The sequence below is a fragment of the Musa acuminata genome, chromosome BXJ2-10 (genome assembly GCF_036884655.1).
Source record: "Musa acuminata AAA Group cultivar baxijiao chromosome BXJ2-10, Cavendish_Baxijiao_AAA, whole genome shotgun sequence".
NCBI lineage: Eukaryota > Viridiplantae > Streptophyta > Magnoliopsida > Zingiberales > Musaceae > Musa > Musa acuminata.
The window spans coordinates 31,093,897-31,116,589 of record NC_088347.1 but is presented as its reverse complement, the minus strand read 5'-3'; the positions used below and the strand labels follow the sequence as shown (position 1 = coordinate 31,116,589).

Sequence of the window (22,693 nt, the reverse complement as noted above, 5' to 3'; positions counted from 1 at the left end):
TGTCAGGGCGGGGAGAGGAGGGGAGGGGACGAGAGTGCGGTGGAGTTAAGAGGGTGGAGGTGAGATGGAAAGGAGATGGACGTGAGAAGTGACGTGAGGGGGTGGAGGGGACTGGGGAGGGAGAGGTGATGGAGGAAACCCCCTCTTCCTGCTGCACCCGCACGCCCTCTTTGTCTCCATGATCCACTTCCCCTCGACTTCGCCTCCCTCTCCCTCTTCCCCCATTTCCCCTCTTCCATCACCTCCCCCTTCTTTCCCACTCCACTCTGCCTCACTCCGGCTCCACCCTCTCGTCCTCTTTCCGCATCTCCCTTCCCGGACCCCACGTCCCTCACCTCCCCATGCCCCACTCTCCTCCGCCTCAGTTTCTCCTTCAACTTCTCCCTCAACCCACCCTCCCTCTGTCTCTCTCTCTCTCTCTCTCTCCGCCTGTATCAAAATTAAAATTTGATACCCTGGGGTACACATTTATTTCAAAACGCACATCCAATTTATTTTGCTGTTGTCCACTTAAGGGTGAAAAGAAGATATGTGTTCTTTCGCTTAGACAACTTGCTGACTTCGGAAGAAAATGACACCAACGAGACGACCAAAATCCACAGAATCAGTAATATTATGCAATTAAAGTAATTAAACAAAATCAGTAATATATATACACGTCATCGTCACATGAACATTTTTTTACAATAATAACTTTTACACGGAACACAAAAAATAATCAAAATGTCGAACCACCAAATCTTTGAACAATTAAACAATGTGTGACATGCCTGCCACACACGGCTTTATCTAAAAATGTGATAAAAAAATATACATGTGATAAAAAATCTTTAAGAATAAAACTAAGCAAAATATGTCAAACCTTAACTACTTAATTCCAAGCGAAATAATATGGTCAAATCTAATTTGATCCTGATTTCAACAAAAAGATGCCCTACCACCGGATATCCTTAACCACATCATATGGTCACCCCCTCGAACCATTTGTTTCCAGTGCAATAAAATCAATGTATAAACAAACAAAGTCAATGTCTTCCCCGATGCTCCCCCTTGAGCTTATTGCCACATCTTTAGAAGTTAGAAATGCTTCAATTAGAGCAACCCAAAAAGGTTAAGACAATTGTGGTGCAAGTGATCATCAAGTCTAGATTGCAAAGCATATGATAGTAGAGATCTTGCTTTTCAAATGCTTGCAGGAGTTGCACTAGAATTAGACTTAAGAGTTACAGAATTGCATCAGAATTCGGCAAAGCAGTTATAAGCAACTTCCTTTCAGTTGGCATACCTCTTATCCAACAGCAATGTCTAAGCTTTTCATCCTGAAACTCGTATAATTTACCTCACCAATGGTTCCACCATATGAAAAGAACAAATTGGAGGTACATATTTTACAATGGAAATCGTACAAACATTTTCGGGGGAACCCTGTCATTGAATTTTATTGCCTCTTAAAATCAATTATAAATTCAAAGGTATATTATTATTTACAATCTTGATCATCTTATGTAGAATAACTAATGAAAAGGCACCGTAAAAGTATAATAATATGGTTGGATCAAATCAAGAAGCATGCCTAACTCTAGCATTCCATTTTAGAATATTTCTTAGTCCTTCAAATATCAACTCAGAATACAAAGTTTAGCAAACAAGTCATCTATAAAAACGGATAAACAAAATCTGAAAAATAAATAAGCAAGAAATCAAATAATTAAAAATGTGGCCTTGGAGGGTCAACTTCATGTGGAAACATCAACTTGGTCAAAATACTAAAATTTGGATTAAAATGAAAGCATCACTTGATTTAATTAAGTGAAACTGAAATATTTAATTACATATTAATATTAACTTGTCAAATTTGTGAATTTCATGGATGCTAAATGATGCTAAATAAACCTTTGGATGATCAATTTTGATCTACTTGATCTTAACTATGTCGACGTAATTTGATCCAGAGCATGGGATGAAATGACTACATAAATACAACAAATTAAAACTGATAATATAATTGAATGTGACATGATAAAAAATTACTAATTAAATGAACTCGATATCAATCATGACCAAATTTATCATTATGAAGGCCATAGGACTAGAATTAGATGTTAATATTTTATTAAAAAAATCTTTGAATTGGAATGTTATCATGGGGAATAAAAATTCTGTTCACAAATTAAATACCATTATGATCACAAGTCATTCAAAATTCAAATTGACTTATAACAAATTAGACTTACCGACTTAAGTTGTAATTGGACCAAACATAGCATTTGTACAATTCAAACGAGGATATCTTGATTTATTTAGGATTATAATGGAAACTTACTCAGGTGTCATCGTTAGCTTGCATAACTACAAATTATTATGATCATGTCAATTAAAATTGAAACCAAATCAGGCAAAAGCTTAATCAAGTTATAATTGGACTGGATATTCAATCTGTACAATTTAAACGAGAATGTCCTAATGTATTTATATATCCACAATCGTATCTATAACATATATAATCAGTTAATTGAACTAAAGTTTTAAGGTAAGTTCGTGCTTTTTATAAATGAAGGCTAATATAAATAATTCATTCCGTAGCTACTTAATTTTAAACCAATTAATAGAATCAAATCTAATTATTACATAATGGAATCAAAGATAGATATCAACATGACCTTGATTCACAGATCATATTCTAATATAAGAGATACGATATCATCTTGATCAAGATATAGTAACCCAATCAACATCGCTAATCTCACATATGAAAACAAAAACATACTTATCGAAGAGATTTGTTTATGTCAAAATGCAAAGTAAATTCAAAGGGCTGACATTATTTATGATCTTGATCATCATGTGAAGAATAATAATTAAAGAAAAGTAGCATAAAAGTATGATAATCACACTAGGATCAGATTAAGAAGCACAAGCAGTGCTAGCTTCATATGTAAGACATAGAATAACACTGTATCTTCTTCTATATCCTCAGATGTGAACATAACATGCAACATGACCAGGAGATCATGAAAGAACCATCATGTCTTAAGACCCCAAGATGAGACCAAGGTAGGAATAGGAACAAGCAAATTAAAGATCCAATGGATCCCAAGGTCAGAAAATACGATGGTGTCATTTAGTTAACAAAATAACCTATTTCATTTAGGCCAGCACTAAGAAGTGCCAGACAAAAGGTAATTTATGACAAATAAAAACCACAAGAATCAGATGATCAATTTCTGGGACAGACGATTACTAACCTTTCATACCTAAGCTTCTTGCAAGAGAAGTCCAAACAACAAACAAAGAGGAATCAAGTGAGTTGGTAAAGGTTATAATCTAATTCATCAACCTTTAGGATGATGAATCACATCCCAATCCTCATTTTCTTGCCGAAGGACATTCTAACAACTTCTTTGCAAAGGACATGTGAAGTTGTTAGGATTCTTAATAACAAAAAAAAAAAGAAATCACAAACAATCTGGACACGTTATGTAATACCAAAAGGAACCAATTCAACAATCAAACGTATCAATTCAAGATTTAAAAAAAAAAAAAAGAATACAAGAACGATTACTTTTGGGAGATGTTTACCAATACATCGATGGGAGAATACTTGAATCAGATACACTCCAAAGTGAGAATTGGACCGATCTCCTTCAGCTTGGGGTCCTCCATAGCCGACGCAGGAAATCTAGAGGATCTTCTGCCTCTCCACCATATTATGTCACTTATTCATTCAGGGGTCAGACTCAAGGATCGGTATAGATTATAAAGTTTAATTAAGTGCCCTTAAGACGGTTCGAGTAGATACTCTTCGAGATCCCCATTTTCTTTTCTTGCAGAACAACATCTTGCCAACATTCTTGCAAACGAATGTCGTGACAACGGAAGCAAAAGAAATCACAAGCGAAAGAGTTAAGAATCCAAGGGCTTGTAATTTTGGGGATCTTTACAAATACCTCGATAGGAGAAGATCCGGATGGAAATTGCTTCGCGCACAGAAGAGTTGGAGGATCTCCGCCATTCCATCGTCGCCCACCATCTCTCCGTCTAGGGTTAAGACTCAAGGATCGGAGGGAGGGAGAAAGGAGAAGAAGTTCGCCTCAACATCCATCTCCAAGGAAGGAATTGGCCTCCAGATCCTTGTCGCCTCTCCTCCACTCTCCTCCCTCTTTCCTCTCTCAGAACTTCGGTGTAGTGGTTCATATATAGTGGTGGGTAGATTATTCTAGAAGCGCGGGACGTGTTAAGATGATCCGCGGAGAAACCAAGCCGAGTACATTTGTGACAAGAAGACGGAAGGCAAGCCCAACACACTCCGTATTTTTAGAAACTTTCAACAAAAGACTACTCCCTATATATATATGTATATATATATATATATGTATATATATATATATATGTATATATATGTATATATATATGCATATGTATATATATATATGTATATATATATATATGTATATATATGTATATACATATGTATATACATATATATATATATGTATATATGTATATATAAATATATATGTATATATGTATATATGTATATATGTATATATATATATATATGTATATAAAGCGGTACCGTGTGTGGATACCATTTGCTTTACAATATCACAAGAATGAGTGGACACCTCAGACAACAACAACAATATGTGTCGAAGGATTTAAAAAAATATTATACAATTTGATGGTAGGTATTAAATGCTATTGACATTATCTAATGTATTTGTGTCTTTTATTTACGGACATAAGGAAATGAGTATAGAAATTTCTTTGTTTCTTTATTATTGTTTAATAAATTAGAATAGTATGAATAATTATTCGGAACCATAAATCCTTTATTCTCATCATACTTTTACATCCACGTTATCTGATATTTATAATAAATTTAATTTCTTTTAAAGTAATAATTGATGGGATGACAGTGAGAACATAATTCGTTCCACGTGTTCTTTTCAGAAGGAAAGTAATTGTGTATTTAGCGGATAAGGTAAAAGCAGAAAAGTTAAAAGCTATACGTAATATTCTTTTAAAACGAACGTATTCAATTAGAATTTTCCACCAAAAACCAAACAGAGGGAAAGAGGGGGGCGGCGGAGACCACATCCACCACTTCGGCCGGAAGGCTGTGGACGGCTTTAGGAAGGGTCTTCCCATGCGCCAAACAGACAAATTTGTGGATGCCTTCTACTCCTACAAATGCCTCTTTTTATTCCCTTCCTTAGGATGCTCGTCGCTGCAACCCCTACCCCGTCCACAAGATGCCGTCATTCCTCCTCCCCTCCTCGGCCGTCATCCATCTTCCGCCGTTGAAACCCCTCTCGCCCTACTCGTACCATCAGCGCCACGCCTCTAAAATTCCAATTTTGACCCCTCGGCTCGGATCAAGATCAAAATCCCATCTCAACGGAAGGTCAACGGTGTCTGGTCGTAGAGGTAGCATGACCGAGTTGACTAGACTGGCAGCTTTAGGGAGCGATCAGGATATCGAGGAGGATACTGCACTGGGGGAGGTGGAGGCGATGCTACGGAAGGGGCCGTTCAACTTGGATCGAGACTTTACATGGAGAAACCTCGAAGCGGTTCTCAATGGAACGGTTAGTCCGATTCCAAGGCTTTCAGCAATCGTTCTGTACCAACTTTTATAAGTTTCTCCATGGTTATTCTCCATGATGGGGTTAGGCTGCGGCTCTCGAGACCTCATCACCTGGCAATTATTTATAACTTTTGTGACTTTATTCACTGAATTGAAGGGACCGAATTCACACTCCGAGGGAAAGCATTCTCAACAGTTAGAAGATGCGACTTGCAATAAGATTCTTGATTTCACTGTATCTGATGGCATCTGGTGCATCGCTAGAAAGTATTTTATTTGTGGTCTTGCACTTGAGCAGGATATGGAAAATACATTTATTTGTGCAAAGCTTTCAGATGTACAAGTGATCCAGTTCTTATATGTTTCTATTTTATTGCTTCCGGCACTCATGTTGCTGGCATATTTTTCTTTAAACTGAATTTATTTTGACCAGTTTTTTTATGGTTCCAGAGCAAGTGGTTAGTGGCTGCTCTCTTTGGCCTCGCAATTCTGTGGAAGCATGATGCCGAGATCTTGTGGGACGCAACGGGATCGGTTATAAATGCTTGGCTTTCTATTACATTAAAGAGGATATTGAACCACGAAAGACCTGTTGCTGGATTGAAACCTGATCCTGGAATGCCATCTACACATGCACAATCCATCTTCTATCTCGAAGCAATTTTTATTCTTTCAAGTAAGCTTTTACTAATTGGTAGATTTAATTGTTGTATGTGAATCGAAATGCAAATTTACAATTTTAGCAGTGCGGCTATCTGATGCTGACAGGAGAAACGAAAATATCTTTTCTACAATAGGCTTATTCATAGGACAACTACCTTTTACTTGTTCTTTAATAAAAGTTACAATTAGTTTAGAGATATCAAGAAGCAGTATTACCATCAACGCATCATCACGTCTTTGAAAAAGACAACTCTCTGTGAGTGGATTGTTCAATTTCAATCCCCACAAGAGATGGAGCATAAAAAGACATGTTCGATTTTTATTTGACTGGGAGTTATGGCTTGGACAATTTTATAATTCAGAGTAGAAAATGTGAAGTTTCAGAGCCTGCTACAAAAGTGAAACATTTGATATTTACATACAGCTGAAGAAAAGATGTCATGTTCACTATTGTAGTAAGAATAGAAATGTTGGATTTACTATTGTGGTAACAATAGTATGATTTCATATAGAAAATATCTTTGTGGCATACTTGGCACAACACAATCTATGGTACATGTCTATATAGGTTGGTAAAGCAATATGTACTGTTGGGATGGCGCAGAACACTGTCATGTCACCACAGTTGTTCTAAATGTAAAGGGTCAAAGAGATGTGGAAGTCCAGGGTCTTGGCATCCATCTGCACCGTTCAGGCTTCATTGTCGGTTAGTAACCCATTGATATCATGTGTTATGAGATGCAGTATTAAAAGATCAATACCCAACCAACATCACAATCAATCATATTTTAGTGATTCCCTCTTTAACAGTTGGGTCAGATTAGGATCAAATATTCGGTTGTTGTGGTATATTAACACTCTTAGTATGCTTGGTCTGGATTGATATATTAATAACATAAGATCTTTACTCTTAGTTACACAAACTAAATGTGATGATCAAGAATAGATGCTTTTTGGCATGGCATGGATATATTAAGCTCAGTTGTAATGTGTATGAAAGTCCATTCTGACATGAATGCAACAACAGCAGTAATAATTCTTGGTTCTGAACATGGTTTTATATCTCAATATTGGACTAGTATTGCTCCCTGGTCATACCAAACGTTAATTTTGAACCGAGGGTAGGATTGCCGTCTGAACCAAGCAAAAAGTTTTTTTCTGCAGGTTATGGGGAAATAGTAACCTACTTACCTGATCCATCTGGACCATGGTCCTCAAATGACAAAATATGGTATTAAAGAAAAAGGAAGAGTAAAGGTGATATGCTTGGGAAACAAAAGGCTGAGCCTGGAAGGCTGCCTGCTTAAGCGATGGGCATTTTATCCCTTCATGAAAAAAGTATATGCAAGTATTACTGCCACTTGGGCACTTGATTTTCACTTTTTACTGTTAAAGTATTTTTAGGAGTCTAAATATTTCAATTACTAGAATAATCTAGGACAATGACTGACTTAAGCTTTTGGAAGTTGTATAAAGAAATCACCTGTCTTTGAAAAACATCTACATGCTTTTGAAATGCATATATCTAACAGTCATACACATGTCCTATGCCATAACTTTGGGATGTTTATCTCAGAGCACAGGAACATGGCAGCCTTTTGCGACTGGCCAAGTAACACTGACATTCTAGAATATCAATATGCATTCTTCTACAATTGCAATCTTGTACATGCCTTACGACAATACTTCTAGCGTTGAAATGGTTGTAATAATTAATTGCATCCTTTGCCCAATTATAACATAAACGGAGAAAGCCAGCACAACAGGATAGATTTTGGAGATGAGGTGATCTAGCATACTTCAATAAAGTTTAAGAATTTTCACTATTTTAATCATAACATCGCAGGACATTTCCTGAGAAAAAAGACTGTTTCAGGTTTATTAAGGACTGATGGAATCCTGTAGGTGCTGGAAGTTTTTGTAACCTTTTGATCAGAGTTTCCAGCGAAGTCCCTAGGTTATCAATATAATTGATGTTTGATCCATGTCCCTCACCTAAATAACAGAGAGCCGAGAATAGGTGACTGTGGTTTGGAACTTCTTGGTTCACTTTGCTTATGTATTGTTTGTATGCATATGTGAAACATCTTGTGGTTAAACCATTTTTGACAACCTTACCATATTATTCAGAGTTGCTACTATTAGTATGTAATACTTCGCATTTTAGAGGATGTTCCGTGACTACATATATTTGATACTATAGCGCAATCTCATAACAAGTAATGATTATTTTGTATTCTGACTATGCATCTTTTGTCATTCAAGGTTTTTCTGTCAATTTGACATCTTCTAGGATGAGAGTGCCTTTTGCAAATATATGGCATTTTGCTACCTTTTTTTTTTTTTTTTCACATGCCATATTTATGTTTTATGTGTAATACTTTGTCATGGGTTTTCATCTGATGCAGTGGTCAATCATCTGGGGATAGATACATTCACGGTGTCTATTGGAAGCATTGCCTTATTGTTTGGCTCTTATCTTGTAAGAAATTTTCTGATATTTCCGCTTTACATTTTACGTACAAGATTTTCTGATCGGAGAGCACATTTTTGTGTGCAAGAATCATCCAGTAACCTTTTACTTGACCAAGAAATCCAAGTTCCGCAAATGTCGATGTTAAATATCTATAGATATGTGGCTCTGTGTTTTCAATTCCAGTTCCTGTTATGTTTTTAAATTAATCAAGATAGGAAAGTTTGGTGTTTACCTTACCAACTACAGGTGTTGTCAGTTCTCTCGAAGTTCAAGGAAGAACACTTAAATTTATGTTGTCTGAAATCATACATCTAAGTAGCAATATATCTGTATGAATTAGGATGGCAAAGGATTGTCATGTATTCTCAATTGTAGCAGCAAATATCACTTGCTGAGTGAAGGGATCCAAGGGGACACGTGCCCCCTTCATCCTCTGAATTGTGAGCCCTATGCATAGGCTCCCACTATTCTCTTTGCTAACAACCTTTTACTCATTGGAAACCCATGCATAAGTTCAAACCATTAATCTAAGATGCAGACAGAAACTTCTACAATTAGAATAGCTCATAAGGCATGCATGTTGTATTAACTTTCATTTTAAATTCTGTTCTCTAATAAGTTCTGTAACTTCCAATCAGGGTAGTTCATTTTGACAGATCACTTAATTCAGTCTTATGCTCTTTAAGAATCTACATATTTTAATCAATAAGTTTTATAATAGTACGATTTTAGCTTATTTAAATGTTGTATTTAGATTAACTGATATCGACTAGTATCTACCAAAAAATTTGCGAAAAGAGTATCAGCACAAATTGAAGTAGATATCATATATGAGTCCGACGATGTGTTTTGCTTGAGTAGTGTGCTAAGAATTAGAAATTAATCTTTAAGATTGAAGTAGATAGGAAAGTTGTGTAAGAACCTTAGAAGATGGGAGATGGAAATGATCCTGTCCTCACCTCAAAATAGACAACTAGACAGTTATGCATCATCGATCTGACAGCTCACCAAGCACATACGGAAATTTGATTTGAAAGAGTTTGATGATCTCCAAGTGCATTTAAACTTGTACGAATGTTCTGTTAGAAACTGATTGAAGATGTATATGGTGTAAGAGCTATTTGATACATGCATCCATGTCTCTGTTCTCTTGAATCTCTTAGCTATATTTGTCCCATGTTTTTATACATCAAGGTCCATCTCTGCGGATTCATTGGATAACACACATAACCTAACCTTTTTTTGTTCTCTTGTATTGCTTTCTCTGTCTAATGAAATATGACTTCATGACTGAGTTGTGTTCCCTTTCTATCTTTTTTGTTGATGCAGTCATGGCTTCGGGTATCACAGCAGCTCCACACTTACAGTCAAGTCCTTGTAGGTGCTCTACTGGGGTCCTGTTGTGGTGTTGCATGGTATTGGCTGTGGCATTCTTTTGTATTAGAAGCCTTTATTTCATTGTTGTGGGTCCGGATTTTGGTTGTTCCGGGGTCAGTGATGTTGTGTGGGGCTTTCGTTGTCTACGTGATTCAACACTGGCTCAGCGATGAGCCGTAGCCGTAGACAGCGGAAGTATATTATTGTTGTATATTATCGAAGTGTTTCGTAATGTTGATGATCTGATTAGAAGTGAGATTTGCTCTGGGCCATACTGAACAAAGCTAGGGGTGAAAACCAACCTATAGGGCTGGGGAATTGGGATGTTGGAAAAGCATATTTCTCTCTTTTTTATTTTTTTTTCTCTCATTACTGAGGTGCTTAATTATTAGTTCCATTGAACATCTGGAACCTCTAGAATGATGTCAGCTCGTGCACCGTGTGTCTGTTTTCGTGGCAAAACCGCTTTTATGTTAAAGATAACATAAAACCGCTTTTATGCAAGAATATTGATTGGGTTGTCAGAATGGATCATGTACGAACAATCATTATTAAGCATAATTGGCTAGCCATTATATTCTTTCATTCAGCAGCATTTGAGTAATACCCAATAGTCATTGTGGTGATTGTAAGATGCACATTCCCGTTGAAATCTGAAGCTGTTGTGGACAAGCCTCATCATGCTAGTTTGTGCTACTTTGGTCTTTCCTTATTGTGTTTTATAGAATCCTTGAAATCTCATAAGTCAGATAGGATCGTAGCCAGTTTGGTCTTGCTTTATTGTGTTGTATGGAATCCCTGAAATCTCGTAAGTCGGATAGGATCGCAGCTAGTTTGGTCCTTCTTTATTGTGTTTCATGGAATCCTTGATAATTCAGATAGGATCGTAGCTAGTTTGGTTTTGTCTTTCTTTATTACGTTTAATGGAATCCTTGAAATCTCATAATTCAGATAGGATCGTAGCTAGTTTGGTCTTGTCTTTCTTTATTACGTTTTATGGAATCCCTGAAATCTCATACTTCAGATACGATCGTAGCTTGGGTTGAGTGGGTTTCCTAATACGCTTGCAGGAGGCAACAGGAGAGGGTCAAATCTAGACTACTATGTGTGGTGCGATGCCCTGCTGGCTGCAAAACTTTTCAGATAATCCACATGAGGTGAATATTCCACGATAGCACAACTCGATGTCCACCCACTTCAAATCAGATCCCATACGGCAATGCGGGATTAACTATTCAAATGATGATGATGATGATGATGATGATGAATGATGATTATTATTATTATTATTATTTTACTGCATTCTGACACCGCATGCCCGAAACACTACGAATCGTCAGTCATCTTATTTATTTTCTTATAGGTTCTTCTGGCATTAATTGGCAGGCGTCGATTATTGTGCGGTTAAAACACAGAAAACGATGTTGTTTGTTGGGTTGATATTTTTTTCTTATATCAGTCAAACACTGTTAAAAATCGGAAATACAAAAAAAGAAAAGAAAAAGGTATATGCATCGACAACGTTATGTAGTTTACATTATTCTCTTACAAATTCAAATAGGAAAGAATGCGAAAAGAAAGAAGAAATTTTTTTTTGATAATTTTGGAGGTGAGAAACCCTATTAGAGGGCGACGCTGCGAAGCACCACGGTCTCGATGCTGAGGCCCGGTCCAAAGCCGAAGAGCACTCCCCACTCCAACCCATCGCCGGTTGTCGCCCGCCCCTCCGCCGCCGACCGCTTCCTCACATCGTCCATCACGAAGAGAACCGTGGCGCTCATCATGTTCCCGTACTCACCGAACACGTGCCTCGACGAGCGGAGCTTCTCCTGCTTGAGCCCCACCTTCCTCTCGATGGCGTCCATGATTCCCCAGTTCCCCGGGTGAGAGACCCAGAAGACCTCGTTCCAGTCGGTGATGCCTAATGGCTTGAACGCCTCCAGGAGGCAGTTCTCCAAGTTGTTGGCGATGAGCATGGGGAGCTGGTTCATGAAATGGAAGGTGAGACCGATCTCCTTGAGATGGCCTCCGACCGCCCTTTCGCAGTCCGGTACCGTCACCTGTGAAGCAGACATCATCTCGAAGATGGGCTTCTCGACGCCTTGGATTGGATCCGCGCCGACGATGACCGCTGCTGCTCCATCCGCAAATGCGGCTTGGCCTGCGAGGCTCAGGAAGTCGCGCTCGTCTGGGCCTCGGAAGATGAGCGTGTTGAGCTCGCAGGCCACCACGAGCACACGGGCGTCCTTGTTGTTCTCGGCGATGTCCTTGGCGATGCGGAGCATCTGGGCGCCGATGTGGCAGGCCTGGCTGTAGAGCATGATGCGGTTGACGGATAGGGGGAGACCGAGGAGCTTGACCAGGCGGTAGTCGGCGCCGGGCATGTCGACGCCGCTGGTGGAGCAGAAGACCAAGTGGGTGACGTCGGACTTGTCGCGGCCCCACTCTTCGATGGCCTTGGCGGCGGCTTCCTTGGCGAGCCTCGGCACCTCCTCCACCACGATGTCCTGTCGCTCGTCCAGAGACGGGTCCATGTAGGAGCACATCCCTGGTTTATCCTTGAGGACCTCCTCCGTGAGGTGCATGTACCGCTTCTTGATCATGGTCTTCCCACCTTCACGCACAGAGCGAGCAAGTTAGCTTTTTCTCTCTTTTTTAGACGGAGAATGGCAGCAGACACAGATGTAAACTTACAGATGCGGCGGAACTTTTCCTTGAGTTCCGGCATGTGGTCGGAGTTGGTGACCCGAAAGTAGAAGTCGGGGAAAGTGCTCTGCTCGTAGAGGTTGGGAGGATTGGCCGTCCCGATGGCCATGATGGTGGCCGGACCTCGTGCTCTTTGGGCCTTGCGGAATGGATGGACGCTGGCCATCTTCACGATTCTGGGAGGAGAAGGAGCAGCGAGCACCAGAAGGAGATCAAGCGAGGAATGAATGGATTAAAGCAGCAGTAAAGTTAGCGAACGCAGGATGGGAGGAGTGGCTCTTCTCCTCCGCCCATTTATACGAATTCCCTCAGCAGCCAGCTAGCTAGCCTTGGTGTGTTATTGCCTTGCAGCTTCTCATGCGAAGGGTGGTTGGTGGAGCCAAGTCTTCCAGCTGACCGATGAAAACGTTGAATGTAGGTGATCCCCCACGTGGTTAATTTGACTGAGGGAGTCAGGATCCATCGAAAGTAGAGTTTCGAATTCGCCTACCCACCAACCGTGGTTATTGCTGATTCTGACCAATCCAAAACTTGATCAACACAGTCTGCGGCAGTTTCTTCACCAACCCCACTTTCTTCAACATTTCGCCACTATGGATGATTAGTCAACCAACATCCTATTGAAAGCAAAGCGATTTCGTTGAGAACGGAGAGAGCCCTTCCTAAGTGACCAAAGGCTTTTAAGATTGCTCGACGATGTTTGTGAACCGGTGGAGGAACTCGACTCCATGTTTGATTACGCCAGATGAGACCAAGCGATTTCGTTTTAGTCTGTATCATTTTGGGTAAGTAAAAGCTTCAGCCAATCACAAACAACCGTGTATTGCAATGTCCAAATCGAACACGGACGACGCGTGGCTCGTATATCATCCATGTGGTTTACCGCTGATGCCAGCGGAAAGCGAGGAAACAAAGCAAAATAGAAAGCTAAAAGATAGGAAAGCAATGTAAACAAAGTAAGATGATGCTTGCTGACTCGATCGATGCTGCTCCGAGTCCATCGCTCGGTCTCTTCCCACCCACTTAACGGAGGAATTTAATGGTTGGATGCATGAATGGTTTGCCCTCAGTTTTTGATCCATGCATGAAAGAAAGGACGTATGTGATGATGTCCGCTTACCCATTTCCATGTCACATGACCGACGTGGTAGGGCGTGGTTGACTGGCTAGGCATTGACTTGCCTAGCAACTTCTATAGCACACATGATGGACATGGACGACCCACACCAACCGCTGGGCAGAAATACCGATGGTTCCTTGAATAGGTAGGTGCTCATGTTGCATTCCCAAACAATTTACGTAACCTTCATTTAATTATCGATCATATACATATACATATTATTCTTACGTTGGACGTACGCATGCACTGCCTTGTCAGTAGGCGAGAGAGGCCTATCGACTTCGCGATGCGTGCATTCACCAAACAGATGGAGCAAACGGACTTCGTCTTCAACACCATGCTTCTTACTTCGACGTCGAATGGATCACTGAAATCTGCGTGGGGTTGTCTACAGCTGTGAACTCGCGTGCGGTGCGTAGCGGACTAGTCGTCGAGGAGTTTCTGTACAATTGTCTTTCGAGTCGATGTCTAATAAGATGAAACTAATTCGATATTGAGCACTTCGTGGGTGTTTTTTTAATAAGAACGACGTTGAGTTAATATTATTGAATAGGAGAAAAAGATATAGGAAGATCGGGTTTCGTTTTGGAATATGAAAAGCTCATTGGCATCCATTGTGATTCTTATAATACTAACAAAATTTGGGTTTTTGTGTTTCGCTTTCTGCTAAGGTATTTGTTGGAAAAGAATATTTATTATAAAAGAAAAATATTATTGATATCCATATTAGTATGACTCCAATTCATATACGAGAAATCATCTGATGTAAAGCTCGATTTCTCTGGACTCATTTCCTGTTCAAAGATCGAGGTCAGAGAGTTACCCAAGTTGATTGTTTTGACGCTTTAAGTAATTGAGTTTCACCTTTTCTATTTTTCCTCCCTAATATAAAATTAAATATTTTTTATATTAATCTTAATGAGAAAGAATATTATAAGAAGGCATTTCATAATTGACTCGAACTATCTTTTAAGTTTTCAAAAATATTCTTATGAATATTTTATCGAAGAGTCGGTTGGTAACTGACTTAAACCTTTCAAAAATATTCCTATAAATATTTCGGTAGGGAGCCAATTCATCGAAAATATATCTAAGTTAACTTTTGGACTTTTATCTTGATGGACGAAAGAGCGTTAACTTGACATGTTATTGACATGACGAATGATGAGCAGAGATGATTTTATATTTCTTATCAAATATAAATTAAAAATGATATCATATGAAACAAATTTAGGATAGATTCAAATACTTGAGAGTTAAAACTGAATGAAATTTACTAGTATCCCAATCATTGTTATTATTTTCGCGACTCTTTTAGAAAGACCGCACCCTAATCCGTCTTCCGCGTGCAGCTCCATTGCAATTGCATCGACGGTCGGTCGGTCAGAGGGACTCGTAAATAGTCAATGCGCATAATTTCATTGCGACTGACAAATGTCGCTCATATATGCTCGTCGAAATTTCAACTCAACGCCGGCCCCGTCCAACTACCGAGGACGGCTCCCACCTTCAAGACTAGAAACGAATGGTCAACAAAAGTTGCAGAGGACAACAACACGAGACCGAAGAAGAATTATAAGCTATGCACCGATGGCAAGAAGTCATCAACATCTCTCGGGGATCCTTCTCTTAATTATGCTTCGACGGCACCAGATGAGGACCGTAACCTTCCAGCTTGGAGCAGTGAAAATGTGCATCACCTTCCCCTGGCCAACCGCGACATCGGGAAAGCGATGCGGCGACCAATTCGGTCACCTCTCTACGAAGATGAGCAGGAACCTCACGGCCTTCGTTAGATGATAAGATAGAGGAAGATGCCAAATCGTATGCTCGCACGGAGAAAAGGTCAGCGAGCATCCGAAGGGATAGACAATGTTCTGAGTTCAGTTCATTCCACGATAAGGGATTGACATATCGAATGGTATATTCATTTGCCGATGCTAAATGTTTATAGTAGAGATCATCGTTTAAGTCTAGAAATTAATAGGTGAGTAATACTAAACGTCAAAGAATTAGAGCGAGTGAGGTCCGAATTATTCATACGCTTAATTTGATAACTAAGAGATTTCTCCAATTGCATAGTGAATGAGATTTCTCTAACGAGAAAATCTCATTTTTCAGTTGAGCAAAATACTCACTTTCAACATGTATAAATAGATATCGTATCAAATTAATTGATGCGTGTTTTTTTACCTTTACGACTTCATTCTTCATTCTATCATAATCTCATCTTGGATTGAAAACCACATGTTCATTCGTGTTAAGCAATGAGACGAACATAATAATCAAACAAAAATTTGTACGTTAACTCTGTGCAGCTTTTTATTTAAGCTTAAAAGCCAAATGGAGTTCCACCGCAAGAATAAAAACGGAAATAATTCACTTAATACGGTACGAACAAGCCCACCGGATTCCTGTTTCTGCTGCGAAATCTAGATAGCCACACTGCGAAGCACCACGGTCTCGATGGTGAGGCCCGGTCCAAAGCCGAAGAGCACTCCCCACTCCAACCCATCGCCGGTTGTCGCCCGCCCCTCCGCCGCCGACCGCTTCCTCACATCGTCCATCACGAAGAGAACCGTGGCACTCATCATGTTCCCGTACTCACCGAACACGTGCCTCGACGAGCGGAGCTTCTCCTGCTTGAGCCCCACCTTCTTCTCGATGGCGTCCATGATTCCCCAGTTCCCCGGGTGGGAGACCCAGAAGACCTCGTTCCAGTCGGTGATGCCTAATGGCTTGAACGCCTCCAGGAGGCAGTTCTCCAAGTTGTTGGAGATGAGCATGGGAAGCTGGTTCATGAAATGGAAGGTGAGACCGATCTCCTTGAGATGGCCTCCGACGGCCCTTTCGCAGTCCGGTACCGTCACCTGTGCCGCAGACATCATCTCGAAGATGGGCTTCTCGACGCCTTGGATTGGATCCGCGCCGACGATGACCGCTGCTGCTCCATCCGCAAATGCGGCTTGGCCTGCGAGGCTCAGGAAGTCGCGCTCGTCTGGGCCTCGGAAGATGAGCGTGTTGAGCTCGCAGGCCAACACGAGCACACGGGCGTCCTTGTTGTTCTCGGCGATGTCCTTGGCGATGCGGAGTATCTGGGCGCCGATGTGGCAGGCCTGGCTGTAGAGCATAATGCGGTTGACGGATAGGGGGAGGCCGAGGAGCTTGACCAGGCGGTAGTCGGCGCCGGGCATGTCGATGCCGCTGGTGGAGCAGAAGACCAAGTGGGTGATGCCTGACTTGTCGCGGCCCCACTCTTCGATGGCCTTGGCGGCGGCTTCCTTGGCGAGCCTCGGCACCTCCTCCACGACGATTTCCTGGCGCTCATCGAAGGAGGGGTCCATGTAAGAGCACATTCCGGGTTTCTGCTTGAGGACCTCCTCCGTGAGGTGCATGTACCGCTTCTTGATCATGGTCTTCCCACCTTCGTGAACAGCGCGAGCAACAGAGCGAATTAGCTTTTCTCAAGTACTGGTTAGACGAAGAATCGCAGCGCGAGCACACACACGGATGTAAACTTACAGATGCGGCGGAACTTTTCCTTGAGTTCCGGCATGTGGTCGGAGTTGGTGACCCGGAAGTAGAAGTCCGGGAAAGTGCTCTGCTCGTAGAGGTTGGGGGGATTGGCCGTCCCGATGGCCATGATGGTGGCCGGACCTTGAGGTCTTTGGGCCTTCCGGAAGGCATCGATGCTCACCATCTTCGCAATTCTAGGACTTGGACGAGAACCAGCGGTAACAGCAAGTGAAAGTTAGCAACTTGCAGGGTGCGGAGTGGCTCCCCTCCGCCACCCTCTTATATGGAAGCCCCGGCGTTTGGTCGTGCAGCTTCTCATGCAACATGGATTCAAATCATTGTAGTGGGTTGGTGGAGCCAAGTCTTAGTGTTGACCGACAAAAAACGTTGAATGGAGCACATGACACTTGACTAACTTTTGTTGACAGTTTCAAGTTATGGAAATCGTCAACCTTCCCCCCCTTCCGGTGCTGAACGGTGGTGTAGTTTTGTCGGCTGCGCTATCTCATTGCCGATGATGCGTCACCATCCAAACGACCAGAAGCATAATCTGTGGGAAGCTCCTCGGCATCCAATTCCCGGCCTGCTTACAAATTCCAAAACTATGGAATTTTTAGTCACAGCTTGCCTGACGTCAACTAATGGACGTGTTCGGCATGCATCCTATAAAAAGATAACTCGACAAACTATTTCCTCCATGAACTATTGACTTCTCGAGAAGATAAAAAGGGTTTGTACGTGCTGGGTGACGTTCGTGAAGAGCTGTAACTGGAACCCGCGTTTGATTGGGTCTGCTTATTCCAGATCAGACCAAATGCTCTTGCTGTGGACTCCATGGTTGGGATGTCCGATTGGAGATGCCTGACCTCTGGCTCTCATTCCTTTTTGATCCTCTAACAACGCGTGTCCGATGGGACCGCCGAAGTCTCGGTGGTTTCCACCGGAGTCGATGTGCAAACAGGCCATCTGTTATTTGTTAGTGCCCTGTGATAAGTGCAAAGGGAAATATTAAATTAAAAAAAAGAAGTAAAATGTTGGAAGGAAAAGAAACAAAAAGTAGGAAAGCAATGTGAATAAAGTAAAGCAAGATGTTCCAAGTAAAAGAAACAAAAATTTGGTGGGAAAGCAATGCGAATAAAGGAGGATGCTTCCTGGGTTGATCAATGATCCGCGTCCAGGATTGGCCTCTTCTCGTATAGAAAAGAATTGTACAGTAGTACGTACTCTGTACTCATCTTACAGCCAGGAACAGTTAGATTCACCACATCTCCATCGAATATATCGTTAGGTACATAGACACGTAAATATTAGCTAAAACGGTAGAAAAAATATCATAAAAGTCTATAACAAGCTGCTAAACTCTAACGTTTTCACCAAGTGAGGTGTTACGGGAAACATCATTGATGTCTGAGTTAACTCGACGTAGTCCAAACTCAAGGACGTAGACGTATTCGAGATGGTGACTAAGGTGGCTTTAAAGTAGCTCCGAGATAATCGTGTTGAGATCTCGAAACGTTACATGTACTAAGATCGATGTCAAAGAAAATTTCTCAATCTGATTTCTTCGATGCTCAAGTTAGTGATCGAGATCACTTGGTGGATATAAGTTTTTCTTAAAGAGTAAGCTCCCGATATACTGTCGAGATTAGCTTTTATACATAAACTCAGAGGAAAACAATTTATACTTATCTCAATAAATTTTTTTTGACATTTTATTCACATGTAGGAGAATCTCAAACAATCTGTCCTCAAACGATCTGTCTTAGACTTTAGTCCATGCGGTCAGATAGATAGATAGAAAGTGACTTAGATCTTTTTCTTAAATGATAGCTTCAATATGATGATTATGTGTCGGATGATAATTGATCATTAGTGTATTATCGATAAAGAGAAATGTGGTTAATAACTAGATAACTATATTTATTTTCTCATTAATATATATATATATATATATATATATATATATATATATATATGATGAAAATCAAATCATATTTTATAGACATCTAAAGAAAAAGAATCAATCCAAAGTGTTTTGGGTTGATGATGAATGGATTCAACTGATATATAATATATGATTTTATTTCTTAGATCGATAATAATGAATAATAAAAAAACAATAAAAGAGAAGAAAGAACCAACAATGTATCTTAATGAAAGATAGAATAATATGTTGACATGATTTTATTTTATTTTCTTTCTTATTAATTACTTTTTTTCTTATATTTTAGGCCTATATAGATAGATCGATAATTGTAATACGATCATTTGTTTTTGAAAGATTAAAAATGTTAATTAAGAGGCCACAGTTTAGTTTAGTCGTCGGATGACTTTGACCCGTTTTTATAACCTTTATTACGGAGCATGCCGATGGTAAATACAGGAAGATAAATATAGTGAACAATTATTAATTAATAATCAGTAATACAGATTTATAATTATATATATATATATATATATGTATGTATGTATGTATATATAACTGGTCAAGATTACTCATATCATGGATCAAAACGATTACAGTAGTGTGATAGATGGTGGAGGTTTATTTGTAATGAGCAACCCGATGAACATACTAACAAAAAAATCGAAAGAAAAAACTAGCGAATTACGAGCTATAATTTTTATTTTAAGAACACACACATTTTAGCGTAATTGAGGTCCTTTTTTTTTTTTACAGTACATAAAAAGTCCTGTTTCTGCTGGGAAATCTAAAGAGGCACACTGCGAAGCACCACGGTCTCGATGGTGAGGCCCGGTCCAAAGCCGCAGAGCACTCCCCACTCCAACCCATCGCCGGTTGTCGCCCGCCCCTCCGCCGCCGACCGCTTCCTCACATCGTCCATCACGAAGAGAACCGTGGCGCTCATCATGTTCCCGTACTCACCGAACACATGCCTCGACGAGCGGAGCTTCTCCTGCTTGAGCCCCACCTTCTTCTCGATGGCGTCCATGATTCCCCAGTTTCCCGGGTGAGACACCCAGAAGACCTCGTTCCAGTCGGTGATGCCTAATGGCTTGAACGCCTCCAGGAGGCAGTTCTCCAAGTTGTTGGAGATGAGCATGGGAAGCTGGTTCATGAAATGGAAGGTGAGACCGATCTCCTTGAGGTGGCCTCCGACGGCTTTTTCGCAGTCGGGTACGGTCACTTGTTCCGCAGACATCATCTCGAAGATGGTCTTCTCGACGCCTTGGATTGGATCCGCGCCGACGATGACCGCTGCTGCTCCATCCGCAAATGCGGCTTGGCCTGCGAGGCTCAGGAAGTCGCGCTCGTCTGGGCCTCGGAAGATGAGCGTGTTGAGCTCGCAGGCCACCACGAGCACACGGGCGTCCTTGTGGTTCTCGGCGATGTCCTTGGCGATGCGGAGCATCTGGGCGCCGATGTGGCAGGCCTGGTTGTAGAGCATGATGCGGTTGACGGATAGGGGGAGGTTCAGGAGCTTGACCAGGCGGTAGTCGGCGCCGGGCATGTCGATGCCGCTGGTGGAGCAGAAGACCAAGTGGGTGATGCCGGACTTGTCGCGGCCCCACTCTTTGATGGCCTTGGCGGCGGCTTCCTTGGCGAGTCTCGGCACCTCCTCCACCACGATTTCCTGGCGCTCGTCGAAGGAGGGGTCCATGTAGGAGCACATTCCAGGTTTCTGCTTGAGGACCTCCTCCGTGAGGTGCATGTACCGCTTTTTGATCATGGTCTTGCCACCTTCACGTACAGAGCGATCGACAGCGCATGTTAGCCTTTTTCTTTTTCCGATTAAGAAAGGTATGTTTCGACGAAGAATCGTATCGCACAGATATAAACTTACAGATGCGGCGGAACTTGTCCTTGAGTTCTGGCATGTGGTCGGAGTTGGTGACCCGGAAGTAGAAGTCCGGGAAAGTACTCTGCTCGTAGAGGTTGGGGGGATTGGCCGTCCCGATGGCCATGATGGTGGCTGGACCTTGAGGTCTTTGAGCCTTTCGGAAGGCACTGATACCAGCCATAGTTGCAGCGAAAACGTCGGATGAGTGATGCGGGATAAAACAGTGGGATGATGAGCAGGGAGTTTCTCCTCCGTCATATGCTTTATATAGGGTGTTTCGGGTGTCAGTGTTACAGTATCCTCTGTTTCCGCCACGGTTAGGCGATGCCAACTTCCGTTGATCGAGTAGGCATTTACTTTGAACGTTGAACGAATCGGTAGCACCAAAGTGGCGGGGCTATTGAACATTAATAGATGGATGGATGACACATTGCTTGGATATATGTACGTCGTCGTCATCCGGAGCTTGTCCACCAACTTCGCCCTTCTTCCCGAGTCAACCCATTGCATTCAACTGCGGGGTGAGTCCATACTATATTGGTTTAGGTATTCTCACCAACCTCTTAAGAAAGAAAATAAAATACTTGATTATTTACAAGTGGTCTTCACCGACCCACTGCATCCCACCAACCCCCTCTCGCCTCGTTTTGCATCCAGCAAACAGTATTAGACATCTATGGCTTCGTAGGCCTCGAATTGGCTCTACGTATATGATTTCTTAGCGTTAAGAGACATGGCCAGGGTTTTCCAGTTCACGGTAATGGACTGGCACTCATTCGGCCCCGCCTCTCAAAACCAAGCCAATCCGTGTACCGCCGTCGTCATTTTCATCCCCTGTGACAAACAACAAGACCCTTCGAATAGCCTGTTGACATACGCAGTATTCCAACGAGTTGTTCGGATGTGATGAGGCAAAACAAACAAGCTATTAACGACTGAGATCTCAGCACGGATATATCCGCTTGCTAATATTTGCAGGAAGCATACTTGGTCGATTCCGATCGAGTTTTCAAACTCCCGACTCTTGGGTTGCTTCGGTGCGACCTTCGGCGGCCACCGCCACTACCACCAGCATCGGCAATACCTCAAAGCATGAACAGAAACGCGCGTACTCATGGCCGACGGAATATAATTACGAACTTGCAGTTAGATTTCTCTGGGTCGAGATGAATGAAACGCGCGTACTACCACTACTACCAACAGATTGGTTCTGGGTCGAGATCAGCAGGGAAAGGCATCCATTGATCTGAGTGATTCGGATTGCTATATATCGACTCATGTGGTTCTTCATCCATTGATCTGAGTGATTGGTTCTTCATCATATGATTTATATCAGATTCATCTGTCTAGATATCAATTATTTTATGATTTCAGTTTAAGACAGATGTGCTCATGAAACGATGGATGGATTGTGCATTTATCAGAGGTGCAGATTTTTAAGA

At 41.5% G+C, this 22,693-nt stretch overlaps 4 protein-coding genes across 4 annotated transcripts; 1 reads left to right on the top strand and 3 right to left on the bottom strand.

The window, feature by feature from the left end:
• The first annotated feature begins 5,057 nt into the window (after window positions 1–5,057).
• Window positions 5,058–10,460, top strand: LOC135625134 (lipid phosphate phosphatase epsilon 2, chloroplastic-like). The gene is made up of 4 exons (XM_065129488.1): window positions 5,058–5,591; window positions 6,041–6,266; window positions 8,662–8,735; window positions 10,059–10,460. Exons 1-4 carry the CDS (start codon window positions 5,256–5,258, stop codon window positions 10,284–10,286), a joined length of 864 nt encoding a protein of 287 aa, XP_064985560.1. The 5' UTR covers window positions 5,058–5,255; the 3' UTR covers window positions 10,287–10,460.
• Window positions 10,461–11,599: 1,139 nt separating this feature from the next.
• Window positions 11,600–13,096, bottom strand: LOC103968788 (curcumin synthase 3). The gene is made up of 2 exons (XM_009382101.3): window positions 12,801–13,096; window positions 11,600–12,720 (listed from the first exon to the last, which is right to left on the bottom strand). Exons 1-2 carry the CDS (start codon window positions 12,976–12,978, stop codon window positions 11,729–11,731), a joined length of 1,170 nt encoding a protein of 389 aa, XP_009380376.1. The 5' UTR covers window positions 12,979–13,096; the 3' UTR covers window positions 11,600–11,728.
• A 3,132-nt stretch (window positions 13,097–16,228) lies between these two features.
• Window positions 16,229–17,715, bottom strand: LOC135625897 (curcumin synthase 3-like). Its single transcript, XM_065131025.1, has 2 exons — window positions 17,455–17,715; window positions 16,229–17,356 (listed from the first exon to the last, which is right to left on the bottom strand). The coding sequence occupies exons 1-2, from the start codon at window positions 17,630–17,632 to the stop codon at window positions 16,365–16,367; spliced, it is 1,170 nt and encodes a 389-aa protein (XP_064987097.1). The 5' UTR covers window positions 17,633–17,715; the 3' UTR covers window positions 16,229–16,364.
• A 2,322-nt stretch (window positions 17,716–20,037) lies between these two features.
• On the bottom strand, window positions 20,038–21,532 carry LOC103968790 (curcumin synthase 3-like). The gene is made up of 2 exons (XM_009382103.3): window positions 21,255–21,532; window positions 20,038–21,151 (listed from the first exon to the last, which is right to left on the bottom strand). Exons 1-2 carry the CDS (start codon window positions 21,430–21,432, stop codon window positions 20,160–20,162), a joined length of 1,170 nt encoding a protein of 389 aa, XP_009380378.2. The 5' UTR covers window positions 21,433–21,532; the 3' UTR covers window positions 20,038–20,159.
• Window positions 21,533–22,693: the final 1,161 nt, after the last annotated feature.